Here is a 23508-nt window from a genome sequence, read left to right as displayed (position 1 = left end):
AATCTTGAGGAGTAATGTACTGTTGTGTTGAACAAACCATCCATTAAAATGCTCCAAATATACACATGGCATTGGGGTAAGCAAAATGCTCCAGATATACACATGGCATTGGGGGTAAGCAGAACAGCGTGCTGGATCTCCGGTACAAACCAAACTGGTTATGAACTTCCAGCACTGCTGAAAATAGGGCAATTTCACCTAATCTAGCTTGTTTGCTAATACTTTACATATTAACTTTCTCTAGTTACCCTGATATCCATAACTTTACAGATCAATGATGCCAGAAAGACCAAATCCTGTTGATAGTTCTGGGATCCTCTTGGCATCATCCATCATGACCATTTTGCCAGTGTTTTCATCACGCCTTTTAAGATCTTCATGAACCACATTGTGTTCATTACAAAGAGCACCGATGGCACAACAAACGTCAGGTAGTACCCAAAGGCATGCATCTGCATTATCTGTAGTTAAGTGTCAGGCGGCACAACGAGACAAAGACATTTATACTTGAAGTATATATTTTTTAAACAGAATAAATTCATTTGGAATGAAGATCTTAGTACCTGACTGTAATGCAAATAAATGTGGTAAAATACATACATGAACAAAAATATCCTTGCCACCTGAAGGAAATATGAACAAATGAAATGATAAGCCAGCAGCACCAACATCAGGGGAAAATGGATCTTTTCTACGAAATGGTTAGCCAGTAAATTATGTTGTTAAAAAAGAAAACATCCTATTGCTGAGACAATTCAAAATTCATGTCTCAAAAAAGAAGGCGTTTTCAAATAAAAATGTGACTTATGAGTGCAGTGACTCACAAGCTCAGCTCATATATGCCCCTTTCCCCCTATACTTTATTTAATAGATATGATTAAATTTTCATGTGTTCTCCTTGTATCTCCAGTTATTTTTTGGTTTTGCATATCAAAACTGCACACAGACATTTGCATTGTGTTTCCAACGGACAATTAAGAATTGTGAAAAAAAGCTTTTCGATTCAAGAAATACTATATGTACTTAATGGTGCATACCAGCCATGCAACAAACATCAGAATTCCATTAACCAAGTAAGCACTTGATTTCTTCAGTCCAGCAGTGTCAAGAAACCTTAGAAGAAAAGAACAGTACATTCGAATCAAATAGTGTCGATGATTAAGAATTAACTTCAAGAAGAAAAAAATATTCAATTTCTTACCATCGCAAGTTGATTTCAGGGGTGGTTGTCTCTGAAATGAGAACCATGTATGTGTAAAACTGCCCTTCCCCAGACAACATTGTGTAAGCTATTGCAACCAGAGAAAGAGTATGGTGGAGGACCTGAAATGGCAACACGTAACCATAAGATAATACTAGCTAGGGACCACCTGAGAATATTCTAACATGTTGAGAAACTGGTGGCATGTGAACTTATTCTGAAAAAAAAAATTGTTATGTTAAATCAGACTAGCTTATGATTATTGGTTCTTGTGAAATTAGTTTAAGTTGGCACCTACATATTCCATTCCACCAAGGGAAGGATACAGCCAGAAGATCATTTCAAGATCAGTGATGAAGTAGCCAACAGAAACCTGTCAAGCAATACATCCAGGACACAACTATGTTTAACTCAAAGATAAAACGCAAGTACATCATATAAAGATTAAAAGAAATGTTGATGTATCATAATAAATGATTCAGTACCCCCAATGCAGAAGTGGATATTATCGAATTACGGAATGTAATAGGCCCCTTGACACAATCGGAGAAAAGATCAGTCGACGTGACAATATATAATGATACAGCCGTGATAAAAATTGCATGTGCGCTGGACATACCCCTAAAACAAGTATAATTCGTCATCAGCATGAAGTTTCTGAAATGAAAGATGGAACATGTGTATAGGTATACTAGCTCTGACACAATATACTTACCTATTGTTCCATTCGATGCGCTGTATTTTTGTCAATAAAGTATACCCCTTGAAATAAAAGGAGCTCAGTATTCGAGTGAAATCATAAGCCTGAAGGAGAAAGCATGCCATGTGTCAAAACAACAAACTAGAAGCATGGCAACGAATAATTAAGAACTGATTACTGTGACACAAGGTCCAGAAATGCGAAGGCCTCTACAACCATTTATTATGTCGCATACAGAAATTACTTTAGAGGGTTGTTTTGTTGTTACCAAAGGATGGCGAGAGCTGGATAATAGTTATAACTGGTGCCACACGTTTTCTTTGTCCTCAATATCCTTGATTAGCATGATCATTTTTTACTTGGGATAAAAAATGCCATGAGATGGAGGATATAGTGGACTCAGCATCAACTTTGGGCAAACTGATTTGAACCACTTGTTTAAAACTTGCTCGAGTATAACCGAAGTGCTCAGTCAACATTTCTGGTTAGGAAATTACAGTTAGCATTAATTTATCAACAGTACAATAACTTAAGTAAGATGAGAGGTCTGACGGTTGTTGACAACTTCGGCAACAACGTTACATTAGAATCAATGGTCGATGGTTTAAAAGAGGCATTTGATTTTCTCTCTATTGATAAACCTTGCAAGTGAGAAAGTTGAAATGTTCAGTCAACAATGCTGGTTAGGGAACTACAGTTAGCATCAAAACTATTGATAGTACAATTACTGAAATGAGAATATGAGATAAAAACTACATTTAGGAAATTGTAAGTTCAGTTCGTCTTCTTTTTATTGATAAGGGCCTGATTGGATACATTAGCTGCTAATAGTTAGTTAGCTCATAGGTCACAACTAGTATTAGCTGCTTCGCCCAAGTGGATATCTTGGGTTAAATCTTTCATTATGTGAGGCAGTGTTGCGGTGAATGTGAATGATGACGTGGGAAAGTTCTTGCAAACAAAGAAGGGATTAAGACAAGGTGACCTGTTGTCTCCTTTACTATTCAAAATCGCAGCAGACATGCTTGCGATATTGATCAACAGAGCTAAAGAACATGGGCAAGTGAGTGGAGTAGTGCCTCGTTTAATTGATGGTGGCTTATCTATTCTACAGTATGCAGATGATACAATTATTTTCATGGAGAATGACTTAGAGAAGGCTCGGAACATGAAGCTGTTACTGTGCGCCTTTGAACAAGTCTCTGGCATTAAAATTAATTTTCACAAGAGTGAAATAATTTGCGTTGGAAATGCTCAAGATTCTTTAGAGAGCTATTTGGAATTGTTTGGATGCAAACAAGGAGATTTTCCTATAAAATATCTCGGCCTACCCATTCATTTCAAAAAGCTTAGGAACTATGATTGGAGTATAGTGGAGAAACGTGTGGAAAAAAGACTAGCTAGCTGGAAAAAAAACATCTTTCAATTGAAGGTAGACTAACACTAATTAACTCCGTGTTCAGCAGCCTCCCTATGTACATGATGTCCTTTTTCGCTATTCCTAAAGGTATTCTTAAAAAACTGAATTACTTCCGCTCTCGATTCTTTTGGCAAGGGGATGAGAGCAAGAGAAAATACCGCCTTGCTAGATGGAATATCCTATGCCAACCCAAAGATCAAGGGGGCCTTGGGATCCATGACCTAAGTATCAAGAACACAACTCTCCTAAGTAAATGGCTATTCAAGCTTCTAACATCAGATGACATTTGGCAACAGCTTCTCAGGAACAAATATCTAGGACCTAAACCTCTAGTCCAGGTGTTGGGGGTATGCTTCGTAGCCGAAGATCCTAAAGAAAGAAAACACCTTCGGCAGATCCTCTCAAGAGCAGCGTCGAAGCTATCGCCTATAAAGCTTCGACACAGTGACATTGTCTCAAGACGAAGGGGTGAACCGACTTAAAGATGAAATGACCTAAAGACCCATGATGTTCTGTGTCATTATTGTAGTCGATTGTAAAGGGCATAAATGTAATTTTACACAGGCTGTGCCCTGTGCCTATAAATAGGTGAACAGTACCCCTGTACTGTTCACGCAATCTTGTAATCGCTGACACATTACGCTGGAATTATTGCTTTCTGCCAAGGCGAAGGTATAAATGTACCTAAATATTATGTTTTAATATTTAAGTTTGTATAATAAAATATGTGAATAATCTTATGTGTTTTTGATATATCGTTCCCTAATGTTTTGTATTTTCTATATTTCATTCTACATTGTTTTATAACTCTAATCACGAAGGTATGACTTTCGTGATATCTTACTCATGGCCTTCGTCCGAAGCTCATTAAATCCTTGGGGCTGATAATGCTTCAGCGGACGAAGGACATTAATATTTAACATTTTATGTTGCCTTGTTCTTAATTCATAGCATTTGAGAACAAGTCCCCAACATCAGGTTGATTGGAAAACCGGAGACTCATTTTTGGTCTAGTCTGATGAAGGTTAAACAAGATTTTCTTCGTTTCGGAGTCTTCAAAATAAAAAATGGATCAATTATGAGATTTTTGGAAGACGCCTGGTTTGAAGGACAAGGATTGAAATATCGATACCTTGGCTTATATAGCATTGCAACAAAGAAATTCATAATTATTGCGGAGGCGCTAACAGATACAAAAGCAATTTTTTCTTGGAGAAGAACATTATTTGGGACTAGGTTAGCGAAGTGGAACGAATTACGCTCATGTATCACTAACATTCAGTTATCACAAGAGGATGATACTTTTCATTGGAGCCTGACCCAATCCAGTCAGTTCTCGGTGAAATCCCACTATCAGCCTTCGATTAAGACTGAAGTACCCAATTTAAACAAAAGATTATGGAAATTAAAAGCTCCACTTTTTCTCGAAAGCACAGGAGAACTGCGCCTCATAATATATTAAGAAGAGATAAAAAGGGGGCCAAGAAGGGCCAGTACAAAACAGCCTCCTTACGGAGGCCAGTAAGAAGCATACATAAAAGAATCCATTACTCTCCTTAGCTCTCAGCTAAAGGTACAACTAGATGGCAGAGCCCCTTGGCACCAGCAATCTCCCATTGCATCCTTTCCTCATTAGCAGCTCTAAGACTCATGGCAACACTGGGGTTGCAGCCATCAAAAACACATTTGTTTCTATGTTTCCACAAGGTCCAGGCTCCCAGAATGATAAGGGAATCAAGCCCTTTTCTAGTGAGCCCAGCAGCAATATTCCCCACCGATTCCCACCAGCCTAGATATGAGCCAACATCAGGTTGAGGAGCCAAAGAATGCAGACCGAAATTCCGTAACAACAGGTACCAGAATTCCCTGGAGAAGGAACAGGTAACAAGGAGATGATCAATAGTTTCATCTTCTTGATCACAAAAGGGGCACTTCTCAGGATGACTCAGCCCTCTTTTAGCAAGTCTATCTACTGTCCGGAGACGATTTTGTGCAACCAGCCAGATGAAGAAACGACATTTTGGCAAGGCCCAAGTTTTCCAAATTTTCTTGTAATGAGGGAAAAATACATACCCCAAAAAGAAGCCCTCGTAAGCAATCTTTGTTGAATAGATGCCATTAGGAGCAATACTGAAAACATGTTTATCCTCAACCTCAGGCTGCAGCTGCCAACCTGAAGTCATGTCCCACAACTGAAGATAATCCGTTAAGACTCCCACTGTCAGAGGACCTTTAATATCAGAGATCCATTTTCTGTATGTAATTGCCTCATAAATTGTCCTGCTATTGATAATCCTCTTGGGTATAATATTATATAAACTTGGAGTAAGATCTTTAATTCGCTTACCATATAACCACTTATCCTTCCAAAACTTTGTCTTTGTGCCACCCCCCACCTCAGTAATGACCGCCTCCATGAAGAAAGCTCTAGCTTTTCTAGGTACTTTTATGTGGAGATCAGACCAAGGGCGAGTAGGATCAGTCTTCTGCAGCCAGAGCCAATGCGTTCGAAGGGCCCAACATAATTCTGGAAAACTAGATATGCCAAGACCTCCAAGCTGCAGTGGTCGGCAAACACGACCCCAGGCGACAAGACAATGACCTCCTCTCGCCTCCTTCCGGCCCCTCCAAAGAAAGCTCCTGCGTATTTTATCAATTGCATCCAGACCCCATTTTGGAATGTCAACTGCCATAGCAAGGTAGACCAACATACTTGTGAGAACATGCTGAACCTGCACTCTCCTCCCAGCTCGAGTCATGAGATCTGCCTTCCAATTGGGGAGCTGATCAACAATCTTCTCAACAATTGGTTGGAACTGCTGCTTGGACAGCTTGTGCAAGGAAAGAGACAGCCCCAAATAAGTGCAGGGGAATGCAGAAATACCCCCTGGAAGCATGTTCTGGGCAGCTGCCAAGTCGTGTTCAGAGCACCTTATGGGATAGACCTTTGACTTCTGTGCATTATTATGTAACCCAGATGCATCCCCGAACAGTTTTAAAATATCAAGAGAGAGGGACATATCAGCTGTAGATGGGTGCAAGAAGAGAGCAACGTCATCTGCATACATGGAGACCCTGTGAAGTTTCTTTCTACATGAAAGCTGTTGCAACAACCCCTCTTCTTCAGCCTTCAAGAACAGGAATCCTAGAACATCCATTACTAAAATAAACAGCATGGGTGAGAGAGGATCACCCTGACGAAGGCCCCTCCTATGTATAATACGACAACCTGGAACACCATTCAACAAAACTTGAGTAGAGGAGGTGACTAATAACCCACTAATGAGATCTCTCCAAATTTGACCAAAGCCCAGGTGTCGCATTACTTCAATCAAGAATGGCCAGGACACTGAATCAAAGGCTTTGGTAATGTCCAGTTTCAGCAGCAGACATGTTTTGTGCTGTCGATGAAGAAACTTTGTGGTTTGTTGAACAAGCATAAAGTTGTCCTGAATGAACCTTCCTTTAATAAAAGCACTATGATTTGGTGATATCATCTCATGAAGCCTCTTGGACAGTCTAGATGCAAGGATTTTGGTGACTAATTTCCCAAAACTATGAACCAAGCTAATGGGCCTAAATTCTTTAACATTTTCAGCCCCATCCATTTTAGGGATCAACGTTGTCAGTACCTTGGAACAGGGGTACCCATTACTACAGTATGAAGGTGCACTGTCCATGCGGCTATCCTTAGTCGCGTGGCGAACAGTACCTGACCCCACCACGTGGACGGTTCTAGGGCCGCCACGTGGCCAAGAAAGACGATATACTCCAAAGTGGCGACAGTGGGTCCGGACCCCCACGGGAAAATGCCGGACCCCTGGAGGCACAGCCCGGACTTCCTGGCGGGGTTCAAAACCTCCACAAGTACAAACCAGACCCCTGGGACAGGTCCCGGACCCCTCAGGAGGGGTCTGGGCCAGTCTCAGTAGGGTCCCGAGATGCCAAGGAGAAGAATACTCAGGCCTTAATCAAGGCCAGGCGGGGGTCGGGTGCTGACACGTGTCCGGACCATGTCGCGAGCGCTCCCACTCCCCGCTCAAGCGGAGACCCGATGCTGCCATGTGGCCTACTGCCCGTGATGTAAGCCAGCGGGCGGAGCCAGACATAAGGCCTCTGGGCCGAGCATTTATTGCGGAGGAGGCGCGCCGCCTGTCAAGCTGGTAGGTGATGTGCCGCCTCAGCATTAAATACGCCCTGTCTACTCCGCTGACAAGCGACGTGCCGCCTCAGCATTTAATGTGCCATGTCCACTCTGCTGACGGGCAGCGGCCAGGCCATCCTGCAGGCGGCGTGCCCGTCCGCTCTGGTGGCAGGCAGTACGCCTGTGCTACGGCGTACACTGTGCTCATCATCACTCGTACGTTGCCAGTGAAGCTTTCGCCGCACGCCGATACTACGCAGGCTGCGAATATCAGGACGCAAGGAGATTGCACTGGCGACCAACATTAAGTTTCTCCAAGTGTTACATCCGTTATGCCCCTAGGCCCGCATGTCGGGGCTCAACACCCTTGTACGTGCCCCCCTTCAGCTATAAAAGGGGAGGCACGCAACGTTACAACACAGGCACACACAAACCGGCTCAAGTTGACACAGACACACTTAGACGCTCACAAGTTCATACAAGTTCTCAAGCTCAATACATTACATAGTGGAGTAGGGTATTACGCTCCGGCGGCTCGAACCACTCTAAATCCTCGTGTGTTCTTGTGTTCATTCATCGCTTAGCAGACAAGCAAAACGCTTAGGCCCCTCCTCATCTTAGGATTTAGGGCGGGTGCATTCCGCCACCCGGCCGGAGATTTCCTCTCCGACAAACGTGATATATGCTGAGTTTAGCCGACCAAAATTCTCAAACTTTCTTCCCCAAACAGCAGAAATGGCAGCCATGACATCAGCTTTGATTATGTCCCAACATGCCCTATAGAACCTCCCAGTGAAGCCGTCAGGCCTAGGTGCCTTATCTGAAGGAAGCAGTTTGATGACCTCCCAAACTTCCTGCTCAGAAAAGGGGCTTCCAACTCAGACAAATCATAGCACGACATTCCCAAATTCTCTAGATTAATACTTCTCTCCCTGTTTTCACTGGTCCCCAAGAGATTGGTGTAGAAAGAATCGATACATTCAGCTTTCCCAATATGACTAGTTAGGATCTGATTTCCGTCGACCAATCTAGCCACAAAATTTTTTCTTTGGCGATGACGAGCATGTAAATGGAACAACTTCGTATTTGCATCTCCATCTCTTAACCAAGAAATCCTAGCCCTCAAACGTGCCATAGTACGCTTAAAGGAGGAAAGCAGTAGGGATTGCTTTTTAAGCTTGTTCTTAAGCCAGAATTCAGCTGGGCTGAGAATACGTCCATCCTGGGCCATCTCTAACTTGTGCAGAATTTCCTTGGCTAGAGCAAGCTGTGATCTCACATGTCCAACTTTTCTATCACTCCATGTCTGCAATTTTTAGCTGTTTCTTTCAGCTTTCGGTCCAAGGTATTGAAGGGGCAAGTAGTAGCCTGAACTGAGTTCCATACTTCCACAATAGTATCCTGAAAATCATCAAGTTTTGTCCAGAAGGCCTCAAAATGGAAACGCCTTCTTCCAGTTATGTTATCTTCCAGTTCTGTTATCTGTAAGTCCCAGGATGAGAGGGCAGTGGTCAGAATCTTGGGAGGCAGTACTTTGAAGGAGGACATTTGGAAATAGTATTTCCCAGTCCACTGAGCAGAACACCCTATCCAGCTTGACAAGAACTGGATTTACTTGCTAGTTGGACCAAGTATATCGTCTCCCATGCAAGGGAATTTCTTTCAGGGCTAGGTCTTCAATTAATCTTTTGAACCTATTCATCATAGCTCTGTTGAAATGATTGGTATTCTTGTCAGAGGTCCTGTAGATGAGATTGAAGTCCCCAGCCAACATCCAAGGCCCTAAACAAGCAGTCCTGATATCTCTTAATTCCTGCATAAATAGCAGCTTCTCAGCATCCCCTTGCGGCCCATACACACAGGTTAGCCACCATGTAGTCCCATTCTCTTTACAAAACTGAACCGACACACTATGGTTATCAATTCTGCTCTGCCCAGTCGATTTAAGATTGTGTCTCCATGCAACCAAAATGCCCCCACTAACTCCAACAACAGGGAGGAAAATGTATTCACTGAAATTAGAACCCAACATGGAAAGAATGGTATGGTAGGAGATATTCTGCATTTTAGTCTCCTGTAGACAAACAACATCCACCCTAACAGTTTCAACAAAATCCCTCACAGAGTCTTGTCTTACAGATGAGTTCAAGCCTCTAACATTCCAAACAAGGATTTTTGAAGGGTCCATTAAAGAATTACAGCAAGGGAGCAACCAACACAAGAACCTACTCAAGGCTCCAAAACAGAAGGAGAACTCCAACCAAACAAGGCTGCAAGGGCTTCACAAACAAACATGGTATAGACAAAATTAACCTCGCTGCTATTCGTAGCAATACAAACAAACATGGTATAGGCAAAATTAACAGCACAACAAATATAAGCACAAACTGCATAATAATATTCTACGCGTCGCTACGAGACCGTGGGTTCGAGAACTACCAAAATCAGAGTTACAGTTACAGAGTTATGATTTACTGAAGATTTAAGTGTTGGATATAAAATAAACTAAGTGCATAATTTTAATCTATATTTCATAACAAAACAAAGTTACCAGATGATAAACAATATTATTATGAAATTAATGCAACTGGAATGGATCGAATCGGAGTTGAAGTGATCAAAATATGAATTTATGAAGTTTTAGGTTAATTTTGATATAAATTATATATTATAAACTCCAACCAGGGACCTATTTGCAAATACCAAGGGCTGTTTTGTAAAAACCGAGGGCCCCACTATTATCTTCCATGAACTGGGTGGATGGCGGGTCAATTCTTCCAAAATAGAGGGGCTCTTTAACAATTTTGCTTCGGTCCGAATAACGCGCGTACGTCTTGGGCCACACAATCAGGCATCGACGACCCAGATCATAACCTCGCCCCAGAAAACTGGTACGTGACGCAAACCATCGGATCTTGGATTCACGGTTAGGATTCAAAATGGTTGGTGCCATCACAGACCCACCCGATCAAAGATTGACGACCACCATTCACCCTGCTCAAACGGTATTCAGGATCGACTACTGGCCGTCAGTCACAAGATCAACGGTCACCAGCCGCCCATCACCTCACTCTCTCCCCCCAAGCTACTCGAACCACCATGGCGCACAGGCGCCACCGCGGCGTATTGTCGGCGGCATGGCCAAACGGCACCCTAGCATTCCGAATCACCCACAAAAACAACTAAACGCAGACGCCCTAGTGAACAACATCAGCGTGATTTACCGGGATTTGAGGCATGGGCGAAGCCTACCCATGGCGCAGGACCCGTTCGCGGAGGCGCCAGGATTCCGGCGAGAAATTGGCGCACCACCGTTCACCGTTCGTGCCCGAGGAGGACACAGATGTGTTCGTGGTACTCCGGCGAACATACACGGGCACTGGCCCAAGCGAAGGTGGCGGTGAGGAAGCGGAATACCACGACGACTTCTTTTCTTACCCATCGGCGAGCTCTCTCTAGCTTATCTATCTCTCTGCTTGGCCCAGAAGCTTGGGAGAACTAGCCCCAAGTCCGATGTGCCCCAATTAACATCTCTGGTACCCCACCAGAATCCGAGCAGGCAGCGCTCGAAGAAGATCCGCACAGGGACGTTCTTTATCTCTCTCTCCTCTCCGCTCGGCACAATTGGGCGACGAGAGTATCTCCTCGTGGTGGCGTGCGCTAGCTCCCTTGCATGGTCATGGAGGAAAGGAACACAACGACAGACTTATATAGCCTGTAGGATAGAGTCCGGTGGGACGGGCAGACGAGGTTGATTCTCCCTGCGCGGAGTACGACACATTCAGTTGCGAGTGAGAGGAAGGAGAAGATAGGCCCGATAGGTGGGGTCATTTGTCCGTGATTCCGAGTGAGGAGTGCAGCAGCTGACGTGCGGGCCTACCTGGCAATGACAGCACAATCACGTGTGCGCAACGGGAGAGACGGCTGGAGGGTGGCCCGGGTTGTCAGCGATAGAAGAAGAGCGATGTTGTGACAAACAAGTGGGTCCCAGGTGTCGGCGCCCCCATTCCCAAACTGGGCTGCGCTGCAGGGATAATGGGCCAACAGTGATGGTTTCTGCCTAGGCACTGTTTCCTTTTTCTTTTCTTTTTCTTTATTGTTTCTATTTTCTTGTTTTGTTTTCGAAATCTGATATTTAAATTCAAATTTGTCACATGAATCAAATGCATAAATAAAGTGTTATCATGAAGAATAATAATTATGTATATATGTATATATTTTTATTTGTAATGTATATTCTTTTCCATTTCTATTTCATTCTCTTTTCTTAATTCCTTTTCTATTTTTAAATTCTATTTTCAAACTCAAACTTGTCCCATAGATTTGAATACAAATGCAACCATACAAGAACTTCCGCATGAGATGCGTATTTCTGTATTTATTTATTTGTCCAACATAATCCCATTAATTGAATATGCACAAAGAAAAGAAAACCAAATAATCACCGAAGGTTTCATAATCCCAAAGCACCCACTTATAAATATTTCTATTTATTTATTTTGTTATTTTTTTCCTATACAAATTTTGGGCTTTACAGGGCAACAGTAGGTTGTCGAGGAGCAGAGGTACTGGCATGAGAGAATTTAATATTTTTTCTCATATGGCCAAGACATACATATGGCTACCTTCAGAAACAGATTTCTTTGAAGACTACTTTCACAATGCTGAACCCGTCTATAGGGTGACTACTTTTTTCACACATTGAGGCTGTCCTTAGCTAAACTATTAGCTTGACCTGTTTGGATCTAAGGAGCTAATTATGAACAGCTAAATATTAGCTCATTGTATCCAAACAGGGCTTAAACCAGCAACTAGTCATTGTTGGAGTTGGACTGATCTCCACCAAGATGGCCCAACGGCCACTTGGGCATTTGATCCACGCCCTTACCGGAGGCGTCCAACCCTACATGGTTGTTGGACCATCTTGGTGGAGATCAATCCAACAGTCATATCCTGGTAGTTAGCCTTCCACACCATTGGGTACAAGCTGATGTTACTCATTTGGGTTAGTACAAAAAAAGTCTTACATATGGTGTAAATAACCTCTAAGAAGGTAGTCATACTGGGCAAACGAGTAAGCTACAAGCATGGATCGGCATTCGCATCAAGTTTAATTACCCAACGCAATCGTGAACCATAAGTCAATCACTTGGGCAGCGAAACAGTAAATCAACCTACCACCTTGCAGAGGACAATGCCAAAGAGCACAGAGGTGTACGGAACGAGTAGATCAGCTAGCAAGTAGTCCCTCATCAACGCCTGAGCTTGATACTTGTAAGCAGTCATCGTCGCCATCTTCATGGCTCAAACAACACCCTGCACCACAAGACATATACTAAGAGGCGGCGAAAGAACAATCGCTAAGACTGGATCTTGTGGGGCTCTCAATTCTCAAACACCTACAAAAACTGCCCTAGCAACACAGTTTTTAGTGCCGATTGATCAGCAGCATTTCCTAACAGGTATTAGCAACTTGGTCCAACATCCCCAATAAAATTCGATGGCTATCAAGAGGACAAAGCACATGCCATTGCACAACCCTTGTCAATGATCACGCCGACAAACTATAAACACTATAAAGCAGGTCGTCATGGCACAAATACCACAAGACATCATCGGGTCGGCTCGGTGTCGGTGACACAAGTAGATCTCCATGCACAGGCACAGCAACACCAAACCGAAGCGCCACATGGTACGCAAAGGCAATGTACGTAACCTGCCACCAAGCGATGACGATTCAAGAAACGCCCACCGACGACAAGAACCCGAGAACAAGAAATCCCCAAATCGCAGGAAAGCAGTAAGGGCCTAAGATCCGTCGGAGGGGGTCAACTCAAGTACTCAACCCAACCCAGCCCTACCAGGAAAGAATGGAAGGAAAACAAAACAGACCAGAAGGCTCAAGAAACAAACGCCAACAGACGATCCGTGCCGGAGGCCGGTCAGCAGAGCAGGGGCAATATTACCTCGCGCAGGGAGCGGACTGCGGAGCTTGCGGGCGTGTTATTACTGGGAACTGCGGCGCGGCTACGCGCGCGGAGCAGGAGCTCGGGAGGCGGTGCCGGTGAGGAGGAGGAGTTGGGTCAGCTCCATTTCTTGGGGAGTGGTGCGCTCGTTGTGCTGTTGGCCTCTGCGGTTGCCTCATTTGCAACCACCCTGTTGATTAAAGTTTGCGCCTTGGTTAACACACCAGCATTAACTGCTTAATCTGCTTGGTGAGAAAAGGTATTTTTGCGCGAAGACACACCCAGCTTGTTTTTGTCCTCCTCTGAGCTCTGAGGCTCTGACCAAGAAGACAGCTCTTTTATTCGGCGAGAGGAAGCTAATCATTGCCTTGCTTGAGCAAACCAAAGTCTGGTGAGGGATGGAGAAATGTCATTTGTTCCAACCAGATTGTCAGCTGGTAATGGAGCTCCGGATAAGCTCGGTGAGCAGCTGCACACTATACCATTCAACAACCAAGATTCTATACTAAGGCTATCTTCCTCATATCTATATTAGTCTCGGTCCTATGATTTTAAGGGCCTCACACAAACTCATCACGATAGACCCTCTACACTATATAAAAAAATATTATATATATATATATATACACTAATTTTACTTGCAAAAAACAAATACATTGGTAAGTCGACCAAAATAACAATATATTTATACATTAAAACTAATATAAATATCTTAATGAAGAATAGAACTCTGTCACATCTATTCGGCAACATCTAAGACCTAATAAGAAAAGAAAGTGTTTGTTTCACTCGAATTGAAAGTTTAAGGGTAAATATCTAAAATGCTAGACAAATAAATAAACTATTAAATGATATGTATGACTACAAAAGGATTATAATGAATGGATACTTGATTACCTATAGGAGTTGCGAGCCTGTGACCTGCGATCGACGATGACTGCGAGGGCGAGACTGGCTTCGTGCAGCGGTGTATGAGGCCTTCAACTGATGCTCTAGCCTAGCGTGTGGTGCATCTTCCGCTTCTATGCGATTCGACAAGACGATAACTTGACATCACCCCTACTATTCTATTAGATGGTGGTCCCCTCGATCGCCTCTAACCCATATTTAAACTACACTATGTGAACAGTGTTTTGGATGACTACATAAATAAACTGTTAGACACAGTCTAAGACATCTAAACTAACTATCAAGTTTAATAAAGGAGTAAACGCCACATGTGTCCTCGATCAGGTTGACCACACGTGGCGCCAACGATTAAAAATAAGGCTTTCGTCTATAGCACTTATTGAAATAGGCTACATAGATTTCATCTATGGTATTTATTGCAAGTGGCGACATAGAAGTTAAAATATTTTATTGTAGCCATGTCTTAGATCACTGGTGTATTTGTGATCACTATGCAATGTGTTCGTCCAACAATTATGTCGTACTCGATCGACGGTATTATGTCACATCGAAGACATGCTTCGCACACAGTACAACAACTACAATAAGTTAAGGGTAGACCTCTGCTAGATAGTGCTCATTGTCTATATATATAAGAATATAACTCTCTTCTTTCTTTATTATAAATTGAAGGTGTATAGCAGCTTAGAAAAGGTTCGAGTTCAAAAGTTTCGGCTTTAGTTTTGGGTTAGAGCTTAGATGGACTAGCATAGTGCTGGAAATTGGGTTGGGCAGGGACGGGCCGGCTCGAGCCCATTATGCTTCGTGCAATGGGTTCGGGCCAGGAAAACCCAAAAAAATTTGGCATGTCTTGCCAGCCCGAAATATAAAAATGGTAGCCCAATCCGGCCATATAAACTATGTCGTGCTTTCGTTGGGCCGTGCCGCCCAAATCCGACCTATATATTTGACCACATAAAATTAAAATATTACAACCACATAAAATTCATACTTTACTAAATTAAAGATATTAAACAATCTTAGCAAGCATCATTTGACCACATAAACTTTAAATATCATAACAATATAAAGGCAGTAGCTTACTAAATTAAAGAAATCAAATATATTATGCTTTGGGCTCCTGTTTTTGAGTCATGCTCGTGCTGTCAAAAAGCCGTGCCCATATTCCAACTAGCACATAATAATAGCCCCCGCTTTAGCTTAGGCTCTCTCGTTTGAGGACATATCTGGTGCACATGAAAGATTGGTGCACATGGTGCACATATTAAATCATCACCACTAATTTTAGATCTAACGTCTCTAGTTGATCGTTCAATTTATAAATAACACCTTCCACCACTAAACACCACCACGTTGGAGGGTGTTTTTAGCAAAATATACCAAACAACTAGAGGCGTTAGATCTAAAATGAGTGGTGATGATTTAATATGTGCATCATGTGTACCAATCTTCCATGTGCACCAGATATATTCTCCTCTCGTTTAGCTTAGCAGTAGACATCGCAGGAGCCAAGAAAACAACTAGTGCTCTCTCGTTTAGCTTTGCAGTGCTGTTTGACTATGTTGTTACTTAACTTCCCATCTCAGTTCTTTTTATTGTTTTCTTTTAAAAACGTAGGTTGTGTCAGTTTCGCTTTAGCTGGAATTTGCTTTACTTTGATCAAATTCATGAAAACAGTCAACGAACACCATTAAATCCAGTGATGAAATGTTTTGACAGGGCCACTGTGGATATTTACCTTATACATCAAATAAAAAAAATACATGAGTAACTATTTTATCAAACAATTTGTTAAAAAAACATTGGCTCCTGTGGAAGAGCTACTCCTGAAAAGGAGCCAGAGCCGGAGCTCTTTCAAATAAGTCCTAAGTTATATAAAAAATCATAAACTTTATTATAAAAACTCGGACGAAGATAAACATTGTATCAAAATTTCTCTCTCGATGAAATCTACATCTCTGTAGCTATATATAATCTTAATTAAACCTATTTAGAGTCCTAAGATATTATTTTAAATTTGCAGATTGTGAAATTTAAAACTTTCAAGCTAACATAGATATTTTCATAGCCTACACCAAAACTTATATCAAAGTTATAACTCTCAATATAATCTACAACTTTGAGTTAGTTTTTCTTATTTGAAGTTATTTAAATTCCCAAATGTGTGTTTTAAGTTTAAATATTTTAAAATTTAAAATCCAGAATTTCTGGATGATCTTAAATGTTCACATAGTTAATGAAAGGGAAATGAGCTTACACATTTCCTGTAATCGATTTTGGTGTTTGACACCCATCACAAACACGTGGACTAACCAGTTTTGCCTAGTTGTCATTTATCTCAGGTGCATAAAGTTCAACATAAACCAACAAATAAAATAAGTTAGGAATTCTACAAAGTTTGGAGCAAAGACAAGCACTGGTGCTGCCAGTGGGGCACCAGACACTGTCTGGTGCCAAGGCCGAGCAGCCCCACGAACTGGTCTCTCTCGGGTTTTTTTGTGAGTCGCTCCGCTATAATTCATCGGACTGTCCGGTGTGTACCGGACATGCCCGGTGAGGCAACAGAGCAACGATCAACTGCACCCAACGGTCGACTGAGGTGAACAGTAAAAGGTGTACAGTACAGAAGTAAGAAGTCAGAGCAGCGAAGTCAGAACGCACCGGACTGTCCGGTGCCGTAAGAGCACAATGGACTTCAACGGTCAATCGCTCCAAACCCCAACGGTCTGCTGACGTGGCAGACACCGAACAGTAAACGATGTTATATCCGGTGCACCACCAGACTGTCCGGTGTGCCATCGACAGCAACATCTAGAATAGTGGTTGGGGCTATAAATACTCCCAACCACCACCATTCAAGCCATCCAAGTTTTCATAACTTCACATTCAATACTAGAGCAAAGACATACACTCCAAGACACAATCAAAGGATCAAATCCTCTCCAAGTTCCAAAATCAACTCAAGTGCTTAGTGACTTGAGAAAGGGTCATTTGTGTTTCTTTTGTTGCTCTTGTTGCTTGGATTGCTTTCTCCTTCTTATTCTAATTTCTCTAAGTGCTTTGTAAAGCTAGCAAGAGACACATAAGTGTGTGGTGATCCTTGCGGGGTCTTAGTGACCTAAGTGATTAAGGAGAAGCACTCAACCGGTCTGTGTGATCGATTGAGAGAGGGAAAGGGTTGAAATAGACCCGGCCTTTGTGGCCTCCTCAACGGAGACTAGGTTCTTTGGAACCGAACCTCGGTAAACAAATCACCGTATTCACTTGTGATTGATTTCCACTCGATTTGTTTTCCCTTTCCTCTCTCTAAGAAGTTCCCTTGCTCATATTGATTTGAGTTGGCTCCCAAAGTGAAAGTCGCCTAAAGGGGGGGGGTGAATAGGCAAAACCTGAATTTTATCAACTTAAACACACACTAAGGTCGGGGGTTAGCGTTAGAATTAAATTCAAGTCCAAAAGAATATCTCTCTTGCTAGGAGTTGCTTAAGGATTGCGGATGACGTATGGGAGCCAACTCAAATTCACACTAGCAAGGAAACGTTAGAGAGGGAAAATAAATCAAACAAGAATCAAGGCGAGTGAACACAATGATTTGTTTTACCGAGGTTCGGTTCCAAAGAACCTAGTCCCCATTGAGGAGGTCACAAAGACCGGGTCTTATTTCAACCCTTTCCCTCTCAAACGGTCACTTAGACCGAGTGCGCCTTTTCCTTAATCTCTCGGGTCACTTAGACCCCGCAAGGACCACCACACACTTAGGTGTCTCTTGCTTCGATTACAAGTCGCTTGAGAAATAGAAGGGAAAAGAAAAAGGTTAAACCAAGCGACAAGAGCGACAAAGAACAAAAGTAATCCTCTCGCAAGCCCTAATGCACTAAAGTTGAATTTAGGGCTTTGAGTGAATTGATTGCTTTGATTGTGTCTTGGAGTGTTGAGCTTTTGCTCTTGCAATGAATGAGAACTCTGAAATTCTTTGATGGAAGTGAATGAGGTGGTTAGGGGGTATTTATAGCCTCCCAACCACTTCTAGTCGTTGGCTGAATTTTGCTAGCGATGGGCGCACCGGACAGTCCGGTGCGCCACCGGACATCCACTTGTGCACTATCCGGTGCGCGCCACATCAGCACAACCGTTAGGGTTCTGAGCAGTTGACCGTTGGGGCGCCTTGTCTTCTAGCTTCACCGGACAGTTCAGTGCCACACCGGACAGTCCGGTGCCCTCTGACTTCTACGCTTCTAACTCTGTCGCGACATTGTTGCTCACTGTTCCTTTTGCAGAGTCGACCGTTGGCATAGAGAGTCGTTGCTCCGCTGGCTCACCGAACAGTCCGGTGGCACACCAGACAGTCCGATGAATTATAGCGGAGCGCGCCCTGGAGTTTCCCAAGAGTGGCTGGTTCGAGGGGGCTCCTGGCTGGCGCACGGGACAGTGTCTGGTGCACCATCTTTCAGCACACTCAAGTCCTTTTGCTCCAATAAAATTGTGTCCCTAACTTGATTTCTTTCTTGGTTAATGTTGAACCTTATGCACCTGTAATACATGAATTCTATACAAACTAGTTAGTCCACATGTTTGCGTTGGTCATCAACCACCAAAGTTAATTATAGGAAATGGTTAACCCTATCTCCCTTTCAATCTCCCCCTTTTTGGTGATTGATGCCAACACAAACCAAAGCAAATTTGGAGTGCAGAAATGTAACTAGTTTGTAATTGAAATAGATGTACATAGGTTACTTGGAATGAAACCAATGAAATATTTTAGACATATGAATAAGAGTGAATGGTTTGGCTTTCTTTTATTAATATTTTAGACCACATTTGCACCTCGGGTTTTGTTTTTACAAATCTTTTGAAAATCTATTAAAAAACTTTTGCAAACAGTCAAAGGTATAGAAATAAGTTTGCAAGAAGCATTTTTAGGATTTGAAATTCCTCCCCTGTTTCAAATACTTTTATTTTGACAGCATAAAAGCTCCCCGTGAATGAAATTCTCCCCTTAGATTTTCAAGAGGGTTTTGAAATATATACCAATTTGAAATTCTACACAAATTTAAAAATTCATTTTGAAGTTTTTGAAATGGTGGTGCGGTCCTTTTGCTTTGAGCTTAATATTTTCTCCCCCTTTGGCATTAAGTGCCAAAAACGGAGAACTTGAGAGCCCTTTAATACTTTTCTCCCCCATTGGTAAACAAAATATGAGTGAAATGTTATACCAATTGAAAGATATATGAGTAACGACAAAGGGTAAGTGATACCGTCAGAGTTGGAGTGGAAGCCTTATTTTTGCCGAATACTCCATTTCCCTTTCAATCTAAGACTAATCATAGAGATATACTTGAAAGCACATTAGTCTTAGCCTTGGCACAAGAAGAATAAGAAATATATATTTGCACCAAATGAAAGATACATGATCAAAGGTATATACTTGAGCTATGAGTGCAATGTTTCAATTAAAATTCCGAGAATCAAGTATGTTTAGCTCATTCCTAAGTTTGCTAAAGGTTTTCTCATCTAATGGCTTGGTAAATATATCGGCTAATTGGTTGTGAGTGTTCACATAAGCTATTTCGATATCCCCCTTTTGTTGGTGATCTTTCAGAAAGTGATACTGGATGTCTATGTGCTTAGTGCGGCTATGTTCAACGGGATTATCCGCCATGCGGATTGCACTCTCATTATCACATAGGAGAGGGACTTTGCTCAATTTGTAGCCACAGTCCCTAAGAGTTTGCCTCATCCAAAGTAATTGTGCACAATAATGGCCTGCGACAATGTACTCAGCTTCGGTGGTAGAAAGAGCTACCGAATTTTGTTTCTTTGAAGCCCATGACACAAGGGATCTTCCCAGAAACTGACAAGTCCCTGATGTGATCTTTCTATCTATTTTACATCCGGCATAATCGGCATCGGAATACCCAATTAGATCAAAGGTAGATCCCTTAGGGTACCAAAGCCCAAACTTAGGAGTGTAAACTAAATATCACATGATTCTTTTCAAGGCCCTAAGGTGAACTTCCTTAGGATTTGCCTGGAACCTTGCACACATGCATACAGAAAGCATAATATCCGACCGAGATGCACATAAGTAGAGTAAAGATCCTATCATCGACCGATATACCTTTTGATCTACGGATTTACCTTCCATGTCGAGGTCGAGATGCCCATTGGTTCCCATGGGTGTCTTGATGGGTTTGCCATTCTTCATCCCAAACTTCTTAAGTATTTTGTTTGGCTGATGAAGGTGCCCTCTTGGAGTTGCTTGATTTGTAATCCAAGGAAATACTTTAGCTCCCCCATCATAGACATCTCGAATTTCTGTATCATGATCCTACTAAATTCTTCATAATTTGACTTGTTAGGAGACCCAAATATGATATCATCAACATAAATTTGGCATATAAACAAGTCTTTAGCAATTGTTTTAGTGAAGAGAGTAGGATCGGATTTACCGACTTTGAAGTCATTAGTGATAAGAAAATCTTTCAGGCATTCATACCATGCTCTTGGGGCTTGCTTGAGCCCATAAAGCGCCTTTGAGAGTTTGTAAACATGGTTAGGGTACTCACTATCTTCAAAGCCGAGAGGTTGCTCAACATAGACCTCTTCCTTGATAGGTCCATTGAGGAAGGCACTTTTCACGTTCATTTGGTAAAGCTTAAAGCCATGGTCAGTAGCATGGGCAAGTAATATATGAATTGACTCAAGCCTTGCTACAGGTGCATAAGTTTCATCAAAATCCAAACCTTCGACTTGTGAATATCCTTTGGCCACAAGTCGGGCTTTGTTTCATGTCATCACACCATGCTCATGTTGCTTGTTGCGGAATACCCACTTGGTTCCTACAACATTTTGATTAGGACGTGGAACTAAATGCCATATCTCATTCCTTGTGAAGTTGTTGAGCTCCTCTTGCATTGCCACTACCCAGTCCGGATCTCTTAATGCATCATCTATCCTGTATGGCTCAATAGAAGACACAAAAGAGTAATGTTCACAGAAATGAGCAACTCGAGATCTAGTGGTTACCCCCTTGTGAATATCACCAAGAATGGAGTTGACATGGTGATCTTTTTGAATTGCTTGGTGGACTCTTGGGTGTGGCATTCTTTGATCCCTTATTTCTTGATCATCTTCCTTTTCTTGATCATCTTCATCTCCCCCTTGATCCATGTTCTCCTCTTGAGGTGGCTCATCCTCTGGATATTCTTCTTCATCATCTTGAGCCTGATTCTCATCTTGAGTTGGTGGAGATGCTTGCATGGAAGATGAAGGTTGATCTTGCGCTTGTGTGGGCTCTTCGGATTATTTTGGACACACATCCCCAATGGACATGTTCCTTAGTGCAACGCATGGAGCTTCTTCATCATCTAGCTCATAAAGATCAACTTGCTCCACTTGGGAGCCATTAGTCTCATCAAAAACAATGTCATAAGAAACTTCAACTGATCTAGTGGATTTGTTGATGACTCTATATGCCCTTGTGTTTGAGTCATAACCTGATAAAAAGCCTTCTACTGCTTTAGGAACAAATTTAGAACTTCTACCTCTTTTAATAAGAATAAAGCATTTGCTCCCCCAAAGACTCTAAAATATAAAACATTGGGCTTTTTACCAGTGAGGAGTTCATATGATGTCTTCTTGAGGATTCGGTGAAGATATAACCGGTTGATGGAGTAGCAGGCGGTGTTAATCGTTTTGGCCCAAAACTGGTCCGGTGTCTTGTACTCATCAAGCATGGTTCTTGCCATATCCAGTAGAGTTCTATTTTTCCTCTCCACTACACCATTTTGTTGAGGTGTGTAGTGAGAAGAGAACTCATGTTTGATGCCCTCCTCCTCAAGAAAGCCTTCAATTTTGTGAATTCTTGAACTCCGTCCCATTATCGCTTCTTATCTTTTTTATCCTTAATCTGAACTCATTTTGAGCCCGTCTCAAGAATCTCTTTAGGGTCTCTTGGGTTTGGAATTTTTCCTGCAAAAAGAATACCCAAGTGAAGAGAGAATAATCATCCACAATAACTAGACAGTACTTACTCCCGCTGATGCTTATGTAAGCGATCAGGCCGAATAGATCCATGTGGAGTAGTTCAAGTGACCTGTCAATCGTCATTATGTTCTTGTGTGGATGATGGACTCCAACTTGCTTTCCTGCTTGGCATGCACTACAAACCCTGTCTTTCTCAAAATGAACGTTTGTTAGTCCTAAAATGTGCTCTCCCTTTAAAAGTTTATGAAGATTCTTCATCCCAACATGGGCAAGTCGGCGATACCAGAGCCAACCCATATTAGTCTTAGCAATTAAACACGTGTCTAGTTCAGCTTGATTATCATTAAAATCAACTAAGTATAGCTGACCATCTAACACTCCTTTAAAAGCTATTGAATCATCAGTTCTTCTAAAGACAGTAACACCTATATCAGTAAAAAGACAGTTGTAACCCATTTTACATAATTGAGAAACAGAAAGCAAATTATAATCTAAAGAATCTATGAGAAAAACATTGGAAACAGAATGGTCAGGGGATATAACTATTTTCCCAAACCTTTGACCAAACCTTGATTTCCATCCCCGAATGTGATAGCTCGTTGGGGATCTTCATTTTTCTCATATTAGGAGAACATCCTTTTCTCCCATATCTTGTGGTTTGTGCACCCGCTATCGATTATCCAACTTGAACCACCGGATGCATAAACCTACAAAACAATTTTAGGCCTTGTTCTTAGGTACCCAAACGGTCTTGGGTCCTTTCACATTAGAAACAAGTATCTTGGGTACCCAAACACAAGTCTTGGGACTCTTATGTTTGCCCCCAACATATTTGGCAAATTTTTTGCCTGATTTGTTAGTTAAAACATATGAAGAATCAAAAGTCTTGAATGAAACATTATGTTCATTTAATGCAGCAGGAATTTTCTTTCTAGGCATTTTAACATGAATGGTATGCCTAGAGCTAGAAGCCTCATTTTTGTACATAAATGCATGGTGAGAAACAGAACGAGGTTTCCTAGCATGAATCTTCCTAATATTATGTTCAGGATAGTTTGCAGAATATAAAATGTAACCCTCACTATCCTGAACCATGGGAGCCTTGCCCTTCACAAAGTTAGACAATTTCTTAGGGGCATTAAGCTTGACATTGCTTCCCTGTTGGAATCCAATGTCATCCTT

The 23508-nt window shown here is 42.0% G+C and overlaps 1 protein-coding gene across 5 annotated transcripts; it reads right to left on the bottom strand.

The window, feature by feature from the left end:
- Window positions 1-20: 20 nt before the first annotated feature.
- LOC100283418 (transmembrane protein 56) lies at window positions 21-13742 on the bottom strand. 5 transcript variants are annotated; one of them, XM_035967451.1, is made up of 10 exons: window positions 13432-13640; window positions 13069-13181; window positions 12644-12781; window positions 1917-2005; window positions 1687-1822; window positions 1500-1574; window positions 1202-1323; window positions 1038-1113; window positions 564-623; window positions 21-461 (listed from the first exon to the last, which is right to left on the bottom strand). In XM_035967451.1, exons 3-10 carry the CDS (start codon window positions 12764-12766, stop codon window positions 333-335), a joined length of 810 nt encoding a protein of 269 aa, XP_035823344.1. In that variant the 5' UTR covers window positions 12767-12781; window positions 13069-13181; window positions 13432-13640; the 3' UTR covers window positions 21-332. The 5 variants fall into 5 exon arrangements, with proteins under 5 accessions (XP_035823344.1, XP_008677363.1, XP_008677379.1 ...); NM_001156319.2 differs by having other exon boundaries at window positions 95-461; window positions 12647-12781; window positions 13432-13742; XM_008679141.4 differs by lacking the exon at window positions 13069-13181 and having other exon boundaries at window positions 13432-13737.
- Between the last annotated feature and the right edge of the window lie 9766 nt (window positions 13743-23508).

This window comes from Zea mays, chromosome 1 (genome assembly GCF_902167145.1).
Source record: "Zea mays cultivar B73 chromosome 1, Zm-B73-REFERENCE-NAM-5.0, whole genome shotgun sequence".
Lineage (NCBI taxonomy): Eukaryota > Viridiplantae > Streptophyta > Magnoliopsida > Poales > Poaceae > Zea > Zea mays.
This window is presented reverse-complemented; position numbering and strand designations above follow the sequence as displayed.